The sequence below is a fragment of the Talpa occidentalis genome, unplaced genomic scaffold (assembly GCF_014898055.3).
Source record: "Talpa occidentalis isolate TD23 unplaced genomic scaffold, MPIMG_talOcc4v2.1 talOcc4.9, whole genome shotgun sequence".
Taxonomy (NCBI): domain Eukaryota; kingdom Metazoa; phylum Chordata; class Mammalia; order Eulipotyphla; family Talpidae; genus Talpa; species Talpa occidentalis.
In genome coordinates, this window is record NW_023605305.1 from 77,056,928 (window position 1) to 77,071,628 (window position 14,701).

At 49.5% G+C, this 14,701-nt stretch overlaps 1 protein-coding gene across 6 annotated transcripts; it reads left to right on the forward strand.

Annotated features, from left to right (window-relative positions):
- Nucleotides 1-4,138: 4,138 nt before the first annotated feature.
- CLK2 (CDC like kinase 2) lies at nt 4,139-14,309 on the forward strand. 6 transcript variants are annotated; one of them, XM_037498839.2, is made up of 13 exons: nt 4,139-4,438; nt 6,005-6,174; nt 7,164-7,392; nt 8,082-8,169; nt 8,521-8,587; nt 8,764-8,880; nt 9,969-10,135; nt 10,900-10,994; nt 11,853-11,982; nt 12,086-12,168; nt 12,323-12,402; nt 12,591-12,681; nt 13,782-14,309. In XM_037498839.2, the coding sequence occupies exons 2-13, from the start codon at nt 6,005-6,007 to the stop codon at nt 13,965-13,967; spliced, it is 1,503 nt and encodes a 500-aa protein (XP_037354736.1). In that variant the 5' UTR covers nt 4,139-4,438; the 3' UTR covers nt 13,968-14,309. The 6 variants fall into 6 exon arrangements, with proteins under 6 accessions (XP_037354736.1, XP_037354738.1, XP_037354740.1 ...); XM_037498841.2 differs by having other exon boundaries at nt 8,085-8,169; XM_037498843.2 differs by having other exon boundaries at nt 7,167-7,392; nt 8,085-8,169.
- The last annotated feature ends 392 nt before the right edge of the window (nt 14,310-14,701 follow it).

Below are 14,701 nucleotides of genomic sequence, written 5' to 3' on the forward strand. Positions count from 1 at the left end.
CATATTCCTTTCTTCTGATCTTCTCCATAGTACTTAATTTAGAATTCATTGTGCCATCCTACACCAAATTTGCTCTATTGTGGCTGAATGGACGATGAGGATACAAAGATTAATACAAAAGTTCTAGCTATAAAGCCACCTGCTCCTCCAGAATAGGTAAATTACAGTGCTCTATGACGTTAACTGCTATAAATTCCTAAATATCTCAAGTTCATTCCTTCAACTCCATTTCTTGTTGCCATTGCCCTATTTAAATCCGTCAGCATTTTTTCACTTAAATTATTTCAGAAACCTTTAAAAGGGACTCTAAATTAGCCCAGACTGATCTTTTTTAAAGATTTATTTTATATTTTATTTATTTATGCATACAAGAGCTGGGGTGTAGGCTGGAGGTGGGGGGGGGAGGAAGGGGGAGGAGGTGAGAGGATTCACCTGAAACAGAGTGGGGAGCAGAACAGGCAATTGACTGAAATATACTGCTGAGGGGAGCAGTAGGCAAGATAGGAGAGGTCTGCTGTGCCATGTGGGTCAGCTCCCTGGCTGGGGATCAAACTTGTGCTGCAGTGGATGCAGATACCTTCATAGTGCTGAGACTTAACCCCTTGCACCACCAGGGAGGCCCCAGACTAATTCTTTTTTCACACTCTGCCAGAGTTAATTAAAATCTGAATGTAGCTCTATCACATGTTAAATATGTCCTTCAAACTTTCCTGTCTTCTATAGGATTGTATTTAAACTCCTTAAAATGACATACAAGGCCCTGAAAAGTTTGCACCTAGTTTTAACAACCTTTCTCCTGAGAATCCCTCTCTGGAAAGCCAAGACATCGACCACATTGAAATAACTTTTTTTTTTTTTAAGATTTATTTATTTATGCATACAAGAATTGGGGTAGAGGCCAGAGGTACAGGGGTGAGAGGATTCACAAGAGACAGAGTGGGGAACAGAACAGGCAGACTGACTAAAATACACTGCTGAGGGGAGCAGGGGGCTGTACCATGTGGGTAGCTCCCTGACTGGCCGGGATGCCTGGATCAAACTGGTGTTGCAGAGGCTGCTGATAGCTTCATAGTGCTGTGGTTAATTCCTTGTGCCACCAGAGAGGCCCATGTTGAAATACTTTTTTGGGTTGTTTTTTTTTTAAGGTTTATTTATTTATGCATACATGAGCTGGGTACAGTCCAGAGGTGTGCGGGGTGAGAGGATTCACCAGAGACAGAGTAGGGAACAGAACAGGCAGATTGACTGAAATACACTGCTGAGGAGAGCAGCAAGCAAGTCAGGAGAGGTCTGCTGCGCCATGTGGGTAGCTCTCTGGCTGGGGACTGAACTTGTGCTGCAGTGGCTGCGGACAGCTTCGTAGGTTGCGTCTTAATTCCTTGCGCCACCAGGGAGGCCCTGAAATACTTTTGAATTGGGGTTTTGGAGCAGGCCCAGAGTCTGAGGATCCCATGTAGGCTCTCTCTCTGTGCTTCCCTTTTTTTTTTTTTTTTTTTTTTTTTTTTAAAGATTTATTTTTTATTTATTTATACAAGAACTGGGTACAGTCAGAAGAGCGGGAGGGTGAGAGAATTCACCAGAGCCAGAGCAGGGAGCAGAACAGGCAGAAGGACCGAAGTACACTGCTGAGGGGAGCAGCGGGCGGCAGGAGAGGTCTGCACGCCATGTGGGACCCTCCTCTGGTGGCCGGGGAGCAGCCGGGGATCGAACCTGCGCTGCAGAGTCTGTGGGCAGCTTCGCAACCCAGCGCTCAACTGCTGCGCCACCGGGGAGGCCCCTGTGCTTCCCTTTGATAAGGAAAGAATTCAGTTTTGAGACCAAAGTTACAGAAAAGCAAGACATTTATTGATAGATTAGAGGAAGGGCACCAAAAATCTCTGAGCAGAAAGGGGTCCAAGTGGGTAGCCACTGAGGGGGCAAGGGTAGTTGCTTATGTGGATATAAAGGGCAAAGCGTGGGGATTTGGCCATTGGGTGTCTCCACATTGTATCTTGCCGATTGGTTGGGACCACAGGGTCTCCTAGTCTACTGAGGCCCACCAAATCTTCCCATTAGTTATCTGGTCTGCCTCTCCCCAGCCAGCTTTAGCCCACTGCTATTGTGCTATTGTGTTGGTGCTTCGAACATTCCAATTTTAGTTGAGTTGCGGGGGCACCCTCCTGGTCCACAACTGTTCTCCAATCAGATTGATAAATGACAGTAGGGCTTCTGGGTTTAGGGGCACTCTTGTGATTCCCCACTGATTGTTCAGCTTGATAAATGGGCAGGGAGCTTGGGCACCCTGTTCCTAAGTATTGCCTATACCCATTTCCTAACTTCCTCGTTCACATTGTTCAGCCTGGTCTCTGAACCTTTGCAAATATTTTCACTTCCTGATATTCTCCTCCAATTCTTCTCCTCCACTTAGTTCACATTTTCTCTCCTCTAGAAAACCTAGAAGCACATTACCAACTCTGCTTTCCTCAGGTAGTTCTAGTCTAGAGTTTTTACCAACGGAGAGGTCATCACTGTTCCTATCTGCTCTTGTCACAAGTCTGCCTTTATTTTTATTTTTTTGAAGAATTTCTTTTTCTTTTTTTAAGATTTATTTATTTATTTATACAAGCACTGGGTACAGTCAGAAGCATGGGAGGGTGAGAGAATTCACCAGAGCTAGAGGTGGGAACAGAACAGACAGACTAATGAAATACACTGCTGAGGGGAGCAGTGGGGGTGACAGGAGAGGTCTGCGCACCATGTGGGATCGCAAGCAGGCGGTGGGGGATCGAACCGACGCTGCTGAGGCTTCGGGCAGCTTCGCAGCCCACCGCTCAACCGCTGTGCCACCAGAGGAGGCCCTCTGCCTTTATTTGTTTATAGGTCTTTCTCTTCCATTTAAATGAGAAGTTCTGAAAAACAGGAGCCTTGAGCCTGGCACAGTGATGGACACAAAGTGGACACTTAGTAAATGCTTGTTGAATGAACAATGTTCATGGAAAAGGAAGTGACCCTCCACTCTTTTCTCTCAACCTCTTCAATTACCTGTTCTCGTCTATTTTAGGGACCGTCTTTCTGGCTAACTGATCTACCCAATCTCCCCCTGACTACCCTCTAGTTGCCCTCTGATAATCACTAACCAGTGTAGTTATCCTCGGGTTTTTTGTTTTTTTTTTCATTTCCCTTCTATTTCTCAATTCTTTCTGTAGTGTCTTTAGCTCTGCTCAGTTTGCCTCAAGGTCTCCTTCTCTCCCCTTTTTTTTCCTGTTCAGTAAATTTACACTTCTCATATATTATGAGTACCCACACAACATAATTCTCAAGCAATTTTCTGGGTTTCGGCACCTGCTTCTCCATCTCTCAAGCCTTTCCTCCACAGTCATGGCGCCGACCCCACACATGCATAGCCTTTGTTCAGTAAAAAAGGTAGGAGCCCCTCTTTGCTGTGGTAAGATAGCCAAACCGTTTCAAGAACTGGTGATTTGCAGGCTACGCTGGAGAATTAAACTTCACCCAAATCTCGAAAGGTTTGATGAGCGGCGCCAACTAATAAGTGACAACCCTTTCTTTTAAACCTCCAAACTTAACCACGTAAGTCACAGAAGTCTCATTAAAACGGTAAGAGGCTGGGCCTCCCCCGTGGCACAGCGGTTGAGCGCTGGGTTGCGAAGCTGCCCGCGGCCTCTGCGGCGCCGGTTCAATCCCCGGCTGCTCCCCGGCCACCAGAGGAGGGTCCCACATGGCGCGCAGACCTCTCCTGCCGCCCGCTGCTCCCCTCAGCAGTGTACTTGGGTCCTTCTGCCTGCTCTGCTCCCCGCTCTGGCTCTGGTGAATTCTCTCGCCCTCCCAAGCTTCTGACTGTACCCAGTGCTTGTATAAATAAATAAATTAAATAAATCTTTAAAAATAAAATTAAAATACTATTTAAAAAAAATAAACAAAATAAAACGGTAAGAGGCTGAGGCGAGGCAAAGGACAGAAGGCCTTGGACTCAAGGCACTGCGCCCCGCCCCGCCCCGCCCCGCCCCGATGAACTCCCTCCACCCAGCCCCTCGTCTGCTCTCACGAGCCGACGCCCTCCAGCTACGCGAGCACGCAGAGGCGTGCGCGGCCCTGGGGGCGGAGCCCTGGGGGTAGCTGGGAAGCGACGCAGGACGTGCGTCGTGCGTGCTCGCTCACGGTGGCGGCGGTGGATCGGAGAGGCCTGAGCCGGAGACCGAGCTGGGATCGGGCCCCGGGCGGGGGCGGTGCAAGCGGCGCCCGGCGGATCCTGGGGGCGGGGACGGAGCCGGGGCGGGCGGGACTGGAACGGAGCCGGGAGCTAGGCGGGAGGGCCCAGGGTCTCGGGTTGGGGGGGTGGAGCCGCACTTCGTCGCCGCGGGGGTGCCGGGACTCCGGCCGCAGTGCCGCCGCCATCACGGACTTCCTGTGGGACAAGCGCACGGGCCTCGCCGCCAGAACGGTGAGCGCGCCGACTGACGGGCCGCGGGGCCGCGCGGAAAGATGGCGACCGCGGGGCGGGCGGGAATAGAATTGGATTGGGGTTAAAGGACGTGATTAGGAGAGGGCGAGGGTTGCGACCTGCGAAGTGGCAGAGGTGAGGACTAGGGAGATGAGGTCGAAGGCGATCGGCCTGCTTTAGCTGTACCTGAGAAGACTTACAGGAAACTTGGGGGGACCAAGGTAGCAGATGGAGCGATGGAGAAGGCATAGAAGTGATTGCAGAGATGAGAGAGCGCAAAAGAGCAAAGTTGAACCAAGGCTGGAGTGGAGGAAGCCGCCACCATGTCACTTGGAGGATGCAGAGAATTGGCTCTAGGAGTTCTGGGTTTTCTGAGGAGAGCAGGGAAACTTAGAGGCTGAAAAAGGTGGTAGGCTGGGGACCCTTCGTTGGTGGGGAGGAGACTTGTTAGGAACTTTGTTAGCCGTGTGTTTGGTGAAGATGACATGTGGCTGTGCTAAACAAAGTTAAATTACCTGGGAGAATCTAGTGTTTCCATCTTCTCAGTTTCCTGCAAGCCCTGTTAGGCCACAAATGAATCATGTATCACTCCACTCAATTCCAGGAGGTTGAGAAGAAATAGCTTAGAATAGGAGCCAGATGTTGGAGTCATAAAGCTTTTCCACACCTAATCCTACCTCTTTTCCCCTTCCTCAGACTTCTGTCCCTGGCCTGTTTGATTTCATTCTGCCTTCCTATTCTCATCTGTATTGTGGCTCTGCTTTCTTTCTGATTCTTTCCTGAAAGGAGAAATAGGATTGTTACACCTTGCCATTCCCATTCCAATAACTGGAAGGTGGCCAAGTAGTGCTGATGCTAATTTAAAACCAGTTATTCTGTACTTCCTAAGCACAAGAGTGGAGAGGCCAGATGGGAAGCTGACTACAGCTTGGGCCCTCCTCTATTAGGACTTCTCAGGAATGATTTGGCCAGAGATGTGAGCAATGATTGAGAAAGTACAAGGGACTAGACTAGAGCTAAGTCCTTGGAATTTGTTTATATTTGGTTTACACTGCTGTAAGGAGAAACCTGGTAAACTGGATTCCTGCCCTCAGGACACAAGTGGTCTAGTTGGGGAGATAAGATATACTCTTAGGCTCTAAAACATTTTTCATAATTAGGTATACTAAAGTTTTGTTTCCTTTCGTGATGAGGGACTCAGTATGGCACAGGTTTATCTTAGATCCCAGCCAGGAGTGAATTGTCAGTCTCCATCAATTACCCAGTCTCACCTATAAGAAATGAGCTGTGGCCCAGACTTGAAGGTATTTGTGGAACCATGTTCGAGTATAGTCGAGTAATGAGCTGAGGGGGTTTCCCAGTTTTCAGCCAGAATTAGTAGGTAAATATATATTCCATCAAGGAGGAAATACAAGCACAGAGGAACACTGAGGAAGTTGTAAGTGGCAAAAAGACGTGGAAATAAAAGAGCAGAAAGCATCTTAGCTCTGGAGTAGCCAATCCTTGGAGGGGACCTAAGAAATCTCAGGACTTCCCCCACTATTTCTGATTTCCCTTCCCTTCCAGATGCCTCATCCCCGAAGGTACCACTCCTCAGAGCGAGGCAGCCGAGGAAGTTACCATGAACAGTATCGGAGCAGAAAGCATAAGAGACGGAGAAGCCGCTCCTGGTCAAGTAGCAGTGACCGGACACGACGGCGCAGGCGGGAAGACAGCTACCATGTCCGTTCTCGGAGGTGAGGCCTGGGAGGACATCTCAGACTCAAGGTTTCTCACTACTCATTTGTTCAACAAACAATGGCTATGTGCGGAGCAGTTGGGTGAAGATGATGCTTAAGACAGATGCTGGAATAAGTCATTTGTACCATGGTGTCAAGGGTATACGTAGTGGAAGTACGGGGCAAGGGGCTGAGAAAGCATCCAGCAGGTTTGGTTGGAGAGAAACAGAAAGTGTAGTTTGGGGGAAATTTAATTTCTCAGCTTGTCTGAAGGACAGGGCAGAAGTGGCCCAGGCAGAGGGAAAGCAAGTGCTAAAGGCTAGGGGTTAGAGCCAACAAGACAAGATGGAGTTAGTCTGTGTGACAGTGGCATGCATACTCAGTGGAAAGGCTGGATTACGGATTGTATGAAGGAAAGCTGGAAGTTGGGAATGTCTTGAGAAAGAAGTGACTGTTCCATTATGTCACTGGTGGGAGGGGATGTTCCCAGAGGGAGTAGTTCTCTGTCTCTCCAGGGGTCTTGGTGACATGAAGGTGTGGGGATCCACCTCTGTGCTAGTTACTTCGTTTCCCTCAATCTCTGTGATTTGATGAGTGCCTGAGAGCAATTTTTTTTTTAAAGATTTATTTTTATTTATGCATACAAGAGCTGGGGTACAGGCCAGCGGTGGGGGTGGGGCGCTGAGAGGATTCACCAGAGACAGCGTGGGGAACAGAACAGGCAGACTGACTGAAATACACTGCTGAGGGGAGCAGCAGGCGAGTCAGGAGAGGTCTGTTGTGCCATGTGGGTTGCTCCCTGGCAGGCCAGGGGATCGAACTCATGCTGCAGTGGCTGCAGACAGCTTCATAGGCTGCATCTTAACTCCTTGCGCCACCAGGGAGGCCCTGAGAGCAATTTTTATACATTATTCTTTGACATTACTGAGGGAGGACCTTTTCATGTGGCTTGGCAAAGAATGCGACCCCGGAACAGATGCAGCTCATGGGTGTTTGTTGTCCAACAGCAGCTATGATGACCGCTCATCAGACCGGAGGGCATATGACCGGCGATACTGTGGCAGCTACAGGCGCAATGACTATAGCAGGGATCGGGGCGAGGCTTGCTATGACGCAGACTACCGGCATTCCTATGAATATCACCGGGAGAACAGTAGTTACCGCAGCCAACGAAGTAGCCGCAGGAAGCACAGACGGCGGAGACGGCGCAGCCGAACGTTCAGCCGCTCCTCTTCGGTGAGTGCCAGCCCAGGCCCTTCCTCTCCCCACCCTTCTTCAGGCTCTCTAGGATCCTGGTAAGTGAGAATTATCCTTATTCTCATCTGAGCATTGGGGCATGAACATTGAGCTGGGCAATGAGTCTGTCTACTCTCTTGGAAGCTTTCCGACTCTGGGAGGGCCTGGAATCTGCTTTGGAGATAAATGGGCACAGCATTTGTGACCCCCAGTGCCCTCCCTGGCATGCTGGGCTTTAGATTGTGTTGGGAACACTCCTTTGCCCCAGAGGCCTCCACATTCTAGTGGGGGCCTTGCTTGTGAAATGTCTTTCTCCCCCAAGCCTTGGGCTCCATGGCCCCCGCAGCAGGTGGGCTTGGGTGGGGGCAAGGGGAGATCTGTGCCCACCTGGAAGGGCATTGTGTAGAGCATGGGATTGTGAGTGACAATGGCAACGACACCACTTCTCTGCTCTGCCCGTACCTTCCCTGTTCCCGTTGTGGGTTTGGGACTTGGGATTATGCGCCGCTCTCTCTTCTCACCCCAATCCGCCTTACTGCATCTGACGTGTTCCCTTCCACTGTCCCCCATCATCGTCTGTCCCCCCTGGCTGGGCGCCTGTGACCGGTGACCCTCCACCACCCACCCCGCCTCCCTCCGGCCCCCGCTCCGACACCTGGCTTGCTCCGACCCCCCCCGCCCCCCGACAGCAGCACAGCAGCCGGAGAGCCAAGAGTGTAGAGGACGACGCTGAGGGCCACCTCATCTACCACGTCGGGGACTGGCTACAAGAGCGATGTACAAGCCAAATCGTAACAATCCTATAGCCTGTAATGGTCCCATAGCCATCCTAACGTCCCAAGCCAACCTAAGTCACAGTCTCTTTTGCCTTTTCTCCGTGGTGTTGCTTATCTGGGTGGTTTGAGTTGCTGTTGAGAATTGACCTCTGCTGTCCACTCCCAGCTCTCATGGCCCCTGGGTTTAAAGGTGGTGGGAATCATGCAGGGGTTTTTTTCCCCTGTGACCATCTGTGTCTGTTCCCCCTTCCTTCATCTCACCCCAGGTTGCTGTACCCTTTTTCCTTCCAACTCCGCTCATTCCCCACCTTTTCTCCCTCCCTCTCCCCGACCCTGCTCTTTTTCATTTCAGATGAGATTGTAAGCACTTTGGGAGAAGGGACCTTCGGTCGAGTTGTACAGTGTGTTGACCATCGCAGGTAACTGTCAGCCCAGTCTCTACTCCATACATCCTAGGCATAAATAAGTAGGGAAGTGTAGGTGTCTGGGGTTCTTTAGTTGATTAGCCAAAGGCAGGATTTCTTAATCCTCAGCCCCATTCAATCTGAAATGTTCTTAAGAGAACCTAGCAAAAATCTTTCTTGCCAACCTGCAGGGGCGGGACTCGAGTTGCCCTGAAGATCATTAAGAACGTGGAAAAATACAAGGAAGCAGCTCGACTTGAAATCAACGTACTGGAGAAAATCAATGAGAAGGACCCTGACAACAAGAAGTAAGCAAGCAGCGGAGTATATGAGGGGTCTGAGAGGCTCCACCTCTACACAGAAAACCTTCCCGGACCTGGGTTAGGCAGGCACAGGGGTCCTGGACCTTCTCATCCATTCATCTTTTGTTCATCATCTTAGAGTAGTAGCACAATAGGGCAGGAAGGGTGTGTCTTCCTGTGACTTTCTATAATATAGTCCCCTTGTGTCAGGTGGGTAGATTGCTCTACAGTTTGCTCCAGCCTCTTTAAGGATATGCCTTGGAAGTGGCCCAGAGAATTTTTTCATCCAAAAATTGAGTTTTTAATACCTGGAACTATGTTGATGAGGGCACAGACATTTATATGTAATATTTGCATTCACACACGTCCATAAGTCAAATACAGAATCAGAGCTTTCAGCAGAGACATAAGAGGACAGTAGGTACAAATATGGCCCTGAAGGTGGCCGGTGAGATGTGAATTTCAGGAGTGGGAATCAGGTTGGGATTTAGGAGTGTGACTTTTTTTTTTTTTTTTTTTTTTTTAGATTGATTTATTTATGCATACAAGAACCGGGGTACAGGCCAGATGTGCAGGGGGGGTGGTGAGAGGATCCAGTAGAGACAGCGGAGAACAGAACAGGCAGGCGCTGAAATATACTGCTGAGGGGAGCAGCAGGCGAGACAGGAGAGGTCTGCCACGCCATGTGGGTATCTCCCCGGCTGGCCGGAATCGAACCCACGCTGCAGTGACTGTGGACAGCTTCATAGCGCTGCGCTCAACCACCTGCGCCACCAGGGAGGCCCAGGGGTGTGACATTTTGACAACTCAGGGTCCACACTAGAACCCGGCACTGAACAGCTTGTCAGCAAATAGTTTTTTTTTTTTTTTTTTTTTTAACTATTTAAAATGTTGCAGGAAAATGGTTTGAAGTTTGGCAGGTATGCCTCTCTTCTTGGGTCTGCCTTAGCTGAACTGAATTTTGTTGGTAATACTAGCTGGTGTGTTTCTACACAAGTATGTAAATTCAACAGCTTTGTAGTCCTCCCTTGTTGGAGGGGTGGTGGGCAGATGGGAGCTCATTGGACACCCCCTTCCCCCATCTCTCTTCCCAGCCTCTGTGTCCAGATGTTTGACTGGTTTGACTACCATGGCCACATGTGTATCTCCTTTGAGCTTCTGGGCCTTAGCACCTTCGATTTCCTCAAAGACAACAACTACCTGCCCTACCCCATCCACCAAGTGCGCCACATGGCCTTCCAGCTGTGCCAGGCCGTCAAGTGTGAGTGGGGCGGGCCGAGGTGGACTCTGGGGCAGCCCCTTCCTCCATTGGACCTCTTCTGTCTCAGTTGTGCACTGATGCAGGCCCTAAGCAGACACCTCAGCTACCTGCTTCTTTTTATTTACTGTCATGTTGACATCTACTTTACACCTTGAATGATGGCTGCACCATCACTGATTGCTTTTCACTCCAGTCCAACCTAGCAGAAGCTGGAAGAGAAAGCCTTTGAAATCGAAGCACTAAATTACCTTTTTTTCCTTCATTCCCCTTTCTTGGGGAAGTGTAAGTCAGGTGTAAGCAGCAAGCTCAAAGTGTAAGCAGCAAGCTCAAAGAGGCAGATTCCTCAAGCTAGAGGGTTACATTGGGCTGAGATGAGATGTTCTCTTCTCCCAGCAAGCAGGTAGGAACAGGGAATAGTCTGCAGCCAAGTTGCCAGGTGGGGAGTCTGGACTAGTACGCAGTTCCTCGAGTCTTCAGTTTCATAGTTCACAGAATGTACACATGTCAGAATCAGTACAGATATTTATATTTATATCCCTAGTAATCCATCTTTTACATCAGTTGAAAATTACATACGTGGCTTTAATTGAGTGTAGGACTTCTTAGACTAGGCATTTCATTTGGTTGTAGAGCAGAAAGCAGCCTAGTGATTGTGGACCAGCCTCCTCACCAGCTTTGAGCTAGGGGACCAAGACTGGGGATCAGCTGGTGTCAGTTAGCTCTGGCCGCCTGGACCAAGCCTAATCTGGCCTTATTCCCTGCAGTCCTCCATGACAACAAGCTGACACATACGGACCTCAAGCCTGAAAACATTCTGTTTGTAAATTCAGACTACGAACTGACCTACAACCTAGAGAAGGTAAGGTGGACAGGGTCTACCTTTGGCTAGTAGAACAGGCAGCTTTTTTGTCCCACATTTTCTTAGGTTGGGCTCCAACTAAGTAAAAGTGGCATACCAGAATAGATAGATGGGGAGACATAAGAAGACTTAAGTTGGAAGAGGACATGAAAAATGATCCCACATAACTTTAAAATAGTTAGGCTTTTAAGATTCTTGTTTTTGACTTCCTTCTCTTTTTTTCAGATCTCTTTCTGTAAGGGTAGCCAAGCTCCCTTGACTAACAAGAGAACAGAGATCTCAGCACTAAGGAAGCTGTCCCATCCCTTGACTACCAGTTAGATATTTGGTTGGGGGGGGGTTTAAAACTGTATACCAGTCACTTGAGAATAGTCTTTAAATAAAGTACTTTGTAGCAAGTGAGAGGGAAGGGAAGTCTGTAAAGCAGGATGATTCTCCAGCAAGTAAGCACAGGCAGGAGGTCAGAGTTGCTTTTTTTGAGCCTCAAAAGCTTTTTATTTTATTTTTATTATTTTTTTAAGATTGATTTATTTATGCATACAAGAGCTGGGGTACAGGCCAAAGATGCTGGGGGTGAGAGGATCCATCAGAGACAGAGTGGGGATCAGATCAGGCAGACTAACTGAAATACACTGCTGAGGGGAGCAGCGGGTGAGACAAGAGAGGTCTGCCTCGCCATGTTGGTTTCTCCCTGGCCGGACGGGGATCAAACTCATGCTGCAGAGGCTGTGGATTGCTTCACAGTGCAGTGCTTAACCTTTTGCGCCACCAGGGAGGCCCTCAAAAGCTTTTTAGATGGTTGTGGGGGCATCTCCATCTGAGAAGCAGAGATTCATTCTCCTCCGGCTTTGCTCCTAGAAGCGAGATGAGCGCAGTGTGAAGAGCACAGCTGTGCGTGTGGTAGACTTCGGCAGCGCCACCTTTGACCACGAGCACCATAGCACCATTGTGTCCACACGCCATTACCGAGCTCCAGAGGTCATCCTCGGTAAGGGGAGAGAACAGGGTTTTCCAACAACGTAACTGGATGTGGTGATGAGAGTGGCATCCCCTAAGCTTCATACTACCTTTCCCTTCCCGTCCCTACCCAGAGTTGGGATGGTCACAGCCTTGTGATGTGTGGAGCATAGGCTGCATCATCTTCGAGTACTATGTTGGCTTCACCCTCTTCCAAGTAAGTGGTGGGTTCTTATGTGGCCACCTGGCTTCCCCCCCAATTGTTTCATCTGCTGAGGACCTGCCTGCTCATTCCTCCACATTGCTTACTTTACTCATGTCCTCAGCAGCTCCTTCCCAGTTCCATACTCAGTACTGTCTTTATTTCCCAGACCCATGACAACAGAGAGCATCTAGCCATGATGGAAAGGATCCTGGGTCCTATCCCTTCCCGGATGATCCGAAAGACAAGGTGAACCTTACGTGGGAGGGCTTAACCCTTTTCCTTTTCTTTCCACAAAACTGGTCTATTTCATGTCATTTTCTTTTTTCTTTGACACCTCCCTTCCCCTCCCCCAGCTACTCTCAGATGGGGGAATAAGAGAATTATCCCACAACAAGAGGAACCTCTTGATTCCTCAACCTCCCCTTCCCCTCTAGGAAACAGAAATATTTTTACCGGGGTCACTTGGATTGGGATGAGAACACATCTGCTGGGCGCTACGTTCGAGAAAACTGCAAACCACTGCGGGTGAGCCCGACTGGGAATAAATAGTGCCCATCATCCAGAGGTCACTTCCTTCTTGAGGTGGTTTCCCCTGGAATGTACTTCATAAGAATAGGGTTAGGAACGAAAGGGAATGTAAACTGTAAAGAAGAAATCTTTGGTCAATAGAAGACAGATAAGAAGGAGTGGTTTTGTGGAGAGAAGGTTAGACAGCCATGTCTTTTTTTTTTTAATTACTTTAAGATTTTATTTATTTATACAAGAACTGGGGGTACGGGTCAGAGGTGTGGGAGGGTGAGAGAATTCACCAGAGACAGAGTGGGGTACAGAACAGGCAGATGGACTGAAGACACTGCTGAGGGGAGCAGCAGGCGAGGTAGGAGAGGTCTGCCACACCATGTGGGAATCTCCCTGGCCTGCTGGGAATTGAACCCATGCTGCAGAGGCTGCGGACAGCTTCACAGCACTGCGCTCAACCTGCTGCGCCAGCAGGGAGGCCCTAGACAGCCATGTCTTTTTTTTTTTTTTTTTAAAGATTTATTTATTTTATTTATACAAGCACTGGGTACAGTCAGAAGCGCGGGAGGGTGAGAGAATTCACCAGAGCCAGAGGGGAGAGCAGAGCAGGCAGACTGTCAAAGTACACTGCTGAGGGGAGCAGCGGGCGGCAGGAGAGGTCTGCATGCCATGTGGGGCCCTCATCCGGCGGCCGGGTATCGAACCTGTGCTGCAGAAGCTGCGGGCAGCCTCGCAGCCCAGCACTCAACCACTGCGCCACCGGGGAGGCCCAGCCATGTCTTTCTTGAGCCAACTAGAGATCAAAGTAATGTCCTGGATACTTTAGGTCAGACAGAAAAGAATAAACTACTTTGAAGAGCTTACATTTTAATGAACTAAAGAAGATTCATGAAGTTGACAAGGATATACAAGTAGAAAGACCTTGCGAAGAGTATAAAGGAGTAATTGTGCTAGCGGGAAGATAGATTGAGCTGTAATGTCAGAAGCGTTCATGGTTGGCTAGTGGTGAGGTAGCACTCATAATGGCTGCAAGCAGGGCCCTGAAGGAAGAGGCGGGGTTTGTCAGGCATCTGCCTCACCTTTTTTCCCCCGCCCTCCACCACCAGCGGTATCTGACCTCAGAGGCAGAGGACCACCACCAGCTCTTCGATCTGATTGAAAGCATGCTAGAGTATGAACCTGCTAAGCGGCTGACCTTGGGTGAAGCCCTTCAGCATCCTTTCTTCGCCCGCCTTCGGGCTGAGCCACCTAACGCCAAGTTGTGGGACTCCAGTCGGGATATCAGTCGGTGACGATCAGGCCCTGGACCCCCCTGCATCTCTTACAGCTGGGAGGGTCCAGTCCAGGACACTGGTGCTTTTTTATACAAGAGACAGAGCTGGAGCCCACTCCTGGCTCCCTATATACCTGTGAATATGTGAAATAGTGTAAATATGGAAGAACTTGTACCTATCGCTTCAGCCCCTGCCTGTACAGAATGCTACGCCATCCACTCTTCTCACCCTCACCTGCCCCTTTACCTGAAGCTGATGGGGGCAGAATGAGGTAACCAGGTGGCATCTATCCCCATGTTTTATAAGGAATTTTGTACAGTCTTTGTGAAATAAAATGACGTGCTTCATCTGATTTCCCCCCATCCCCCATCCTTGGAATTTGAGGTTTGGGGATGCTGGGGTGGAGGGATGAGAAAGAAAATTGGCAATTTCTGAGTTTGGGTAGGAAGGCGAGCGTCCCATCTTCCCCTCCAGAATTGACCAGAGCCAGGCCACCACTTTTATCTGCCCAGTTTGACTTAGCTGGGTGGGTTGGGGTAGGAGAAAGCTATAAAGTAAGCACTTCACAAATGGAATGATATGGGTTGGGAAAGCTGGGCCCCAGGATAGAACAAGGATCGCAGATGAAAAACCACCTGCTCAGCTAAGCTAGTAGGAGGCCACCTTCACCAGATAAAAGACTCCCATGGTACATCTTCGAGACCTGGGCGGATGGGGCGTCTGGCGCTAGGCGTCCTGGGCCTTGTAGTTCC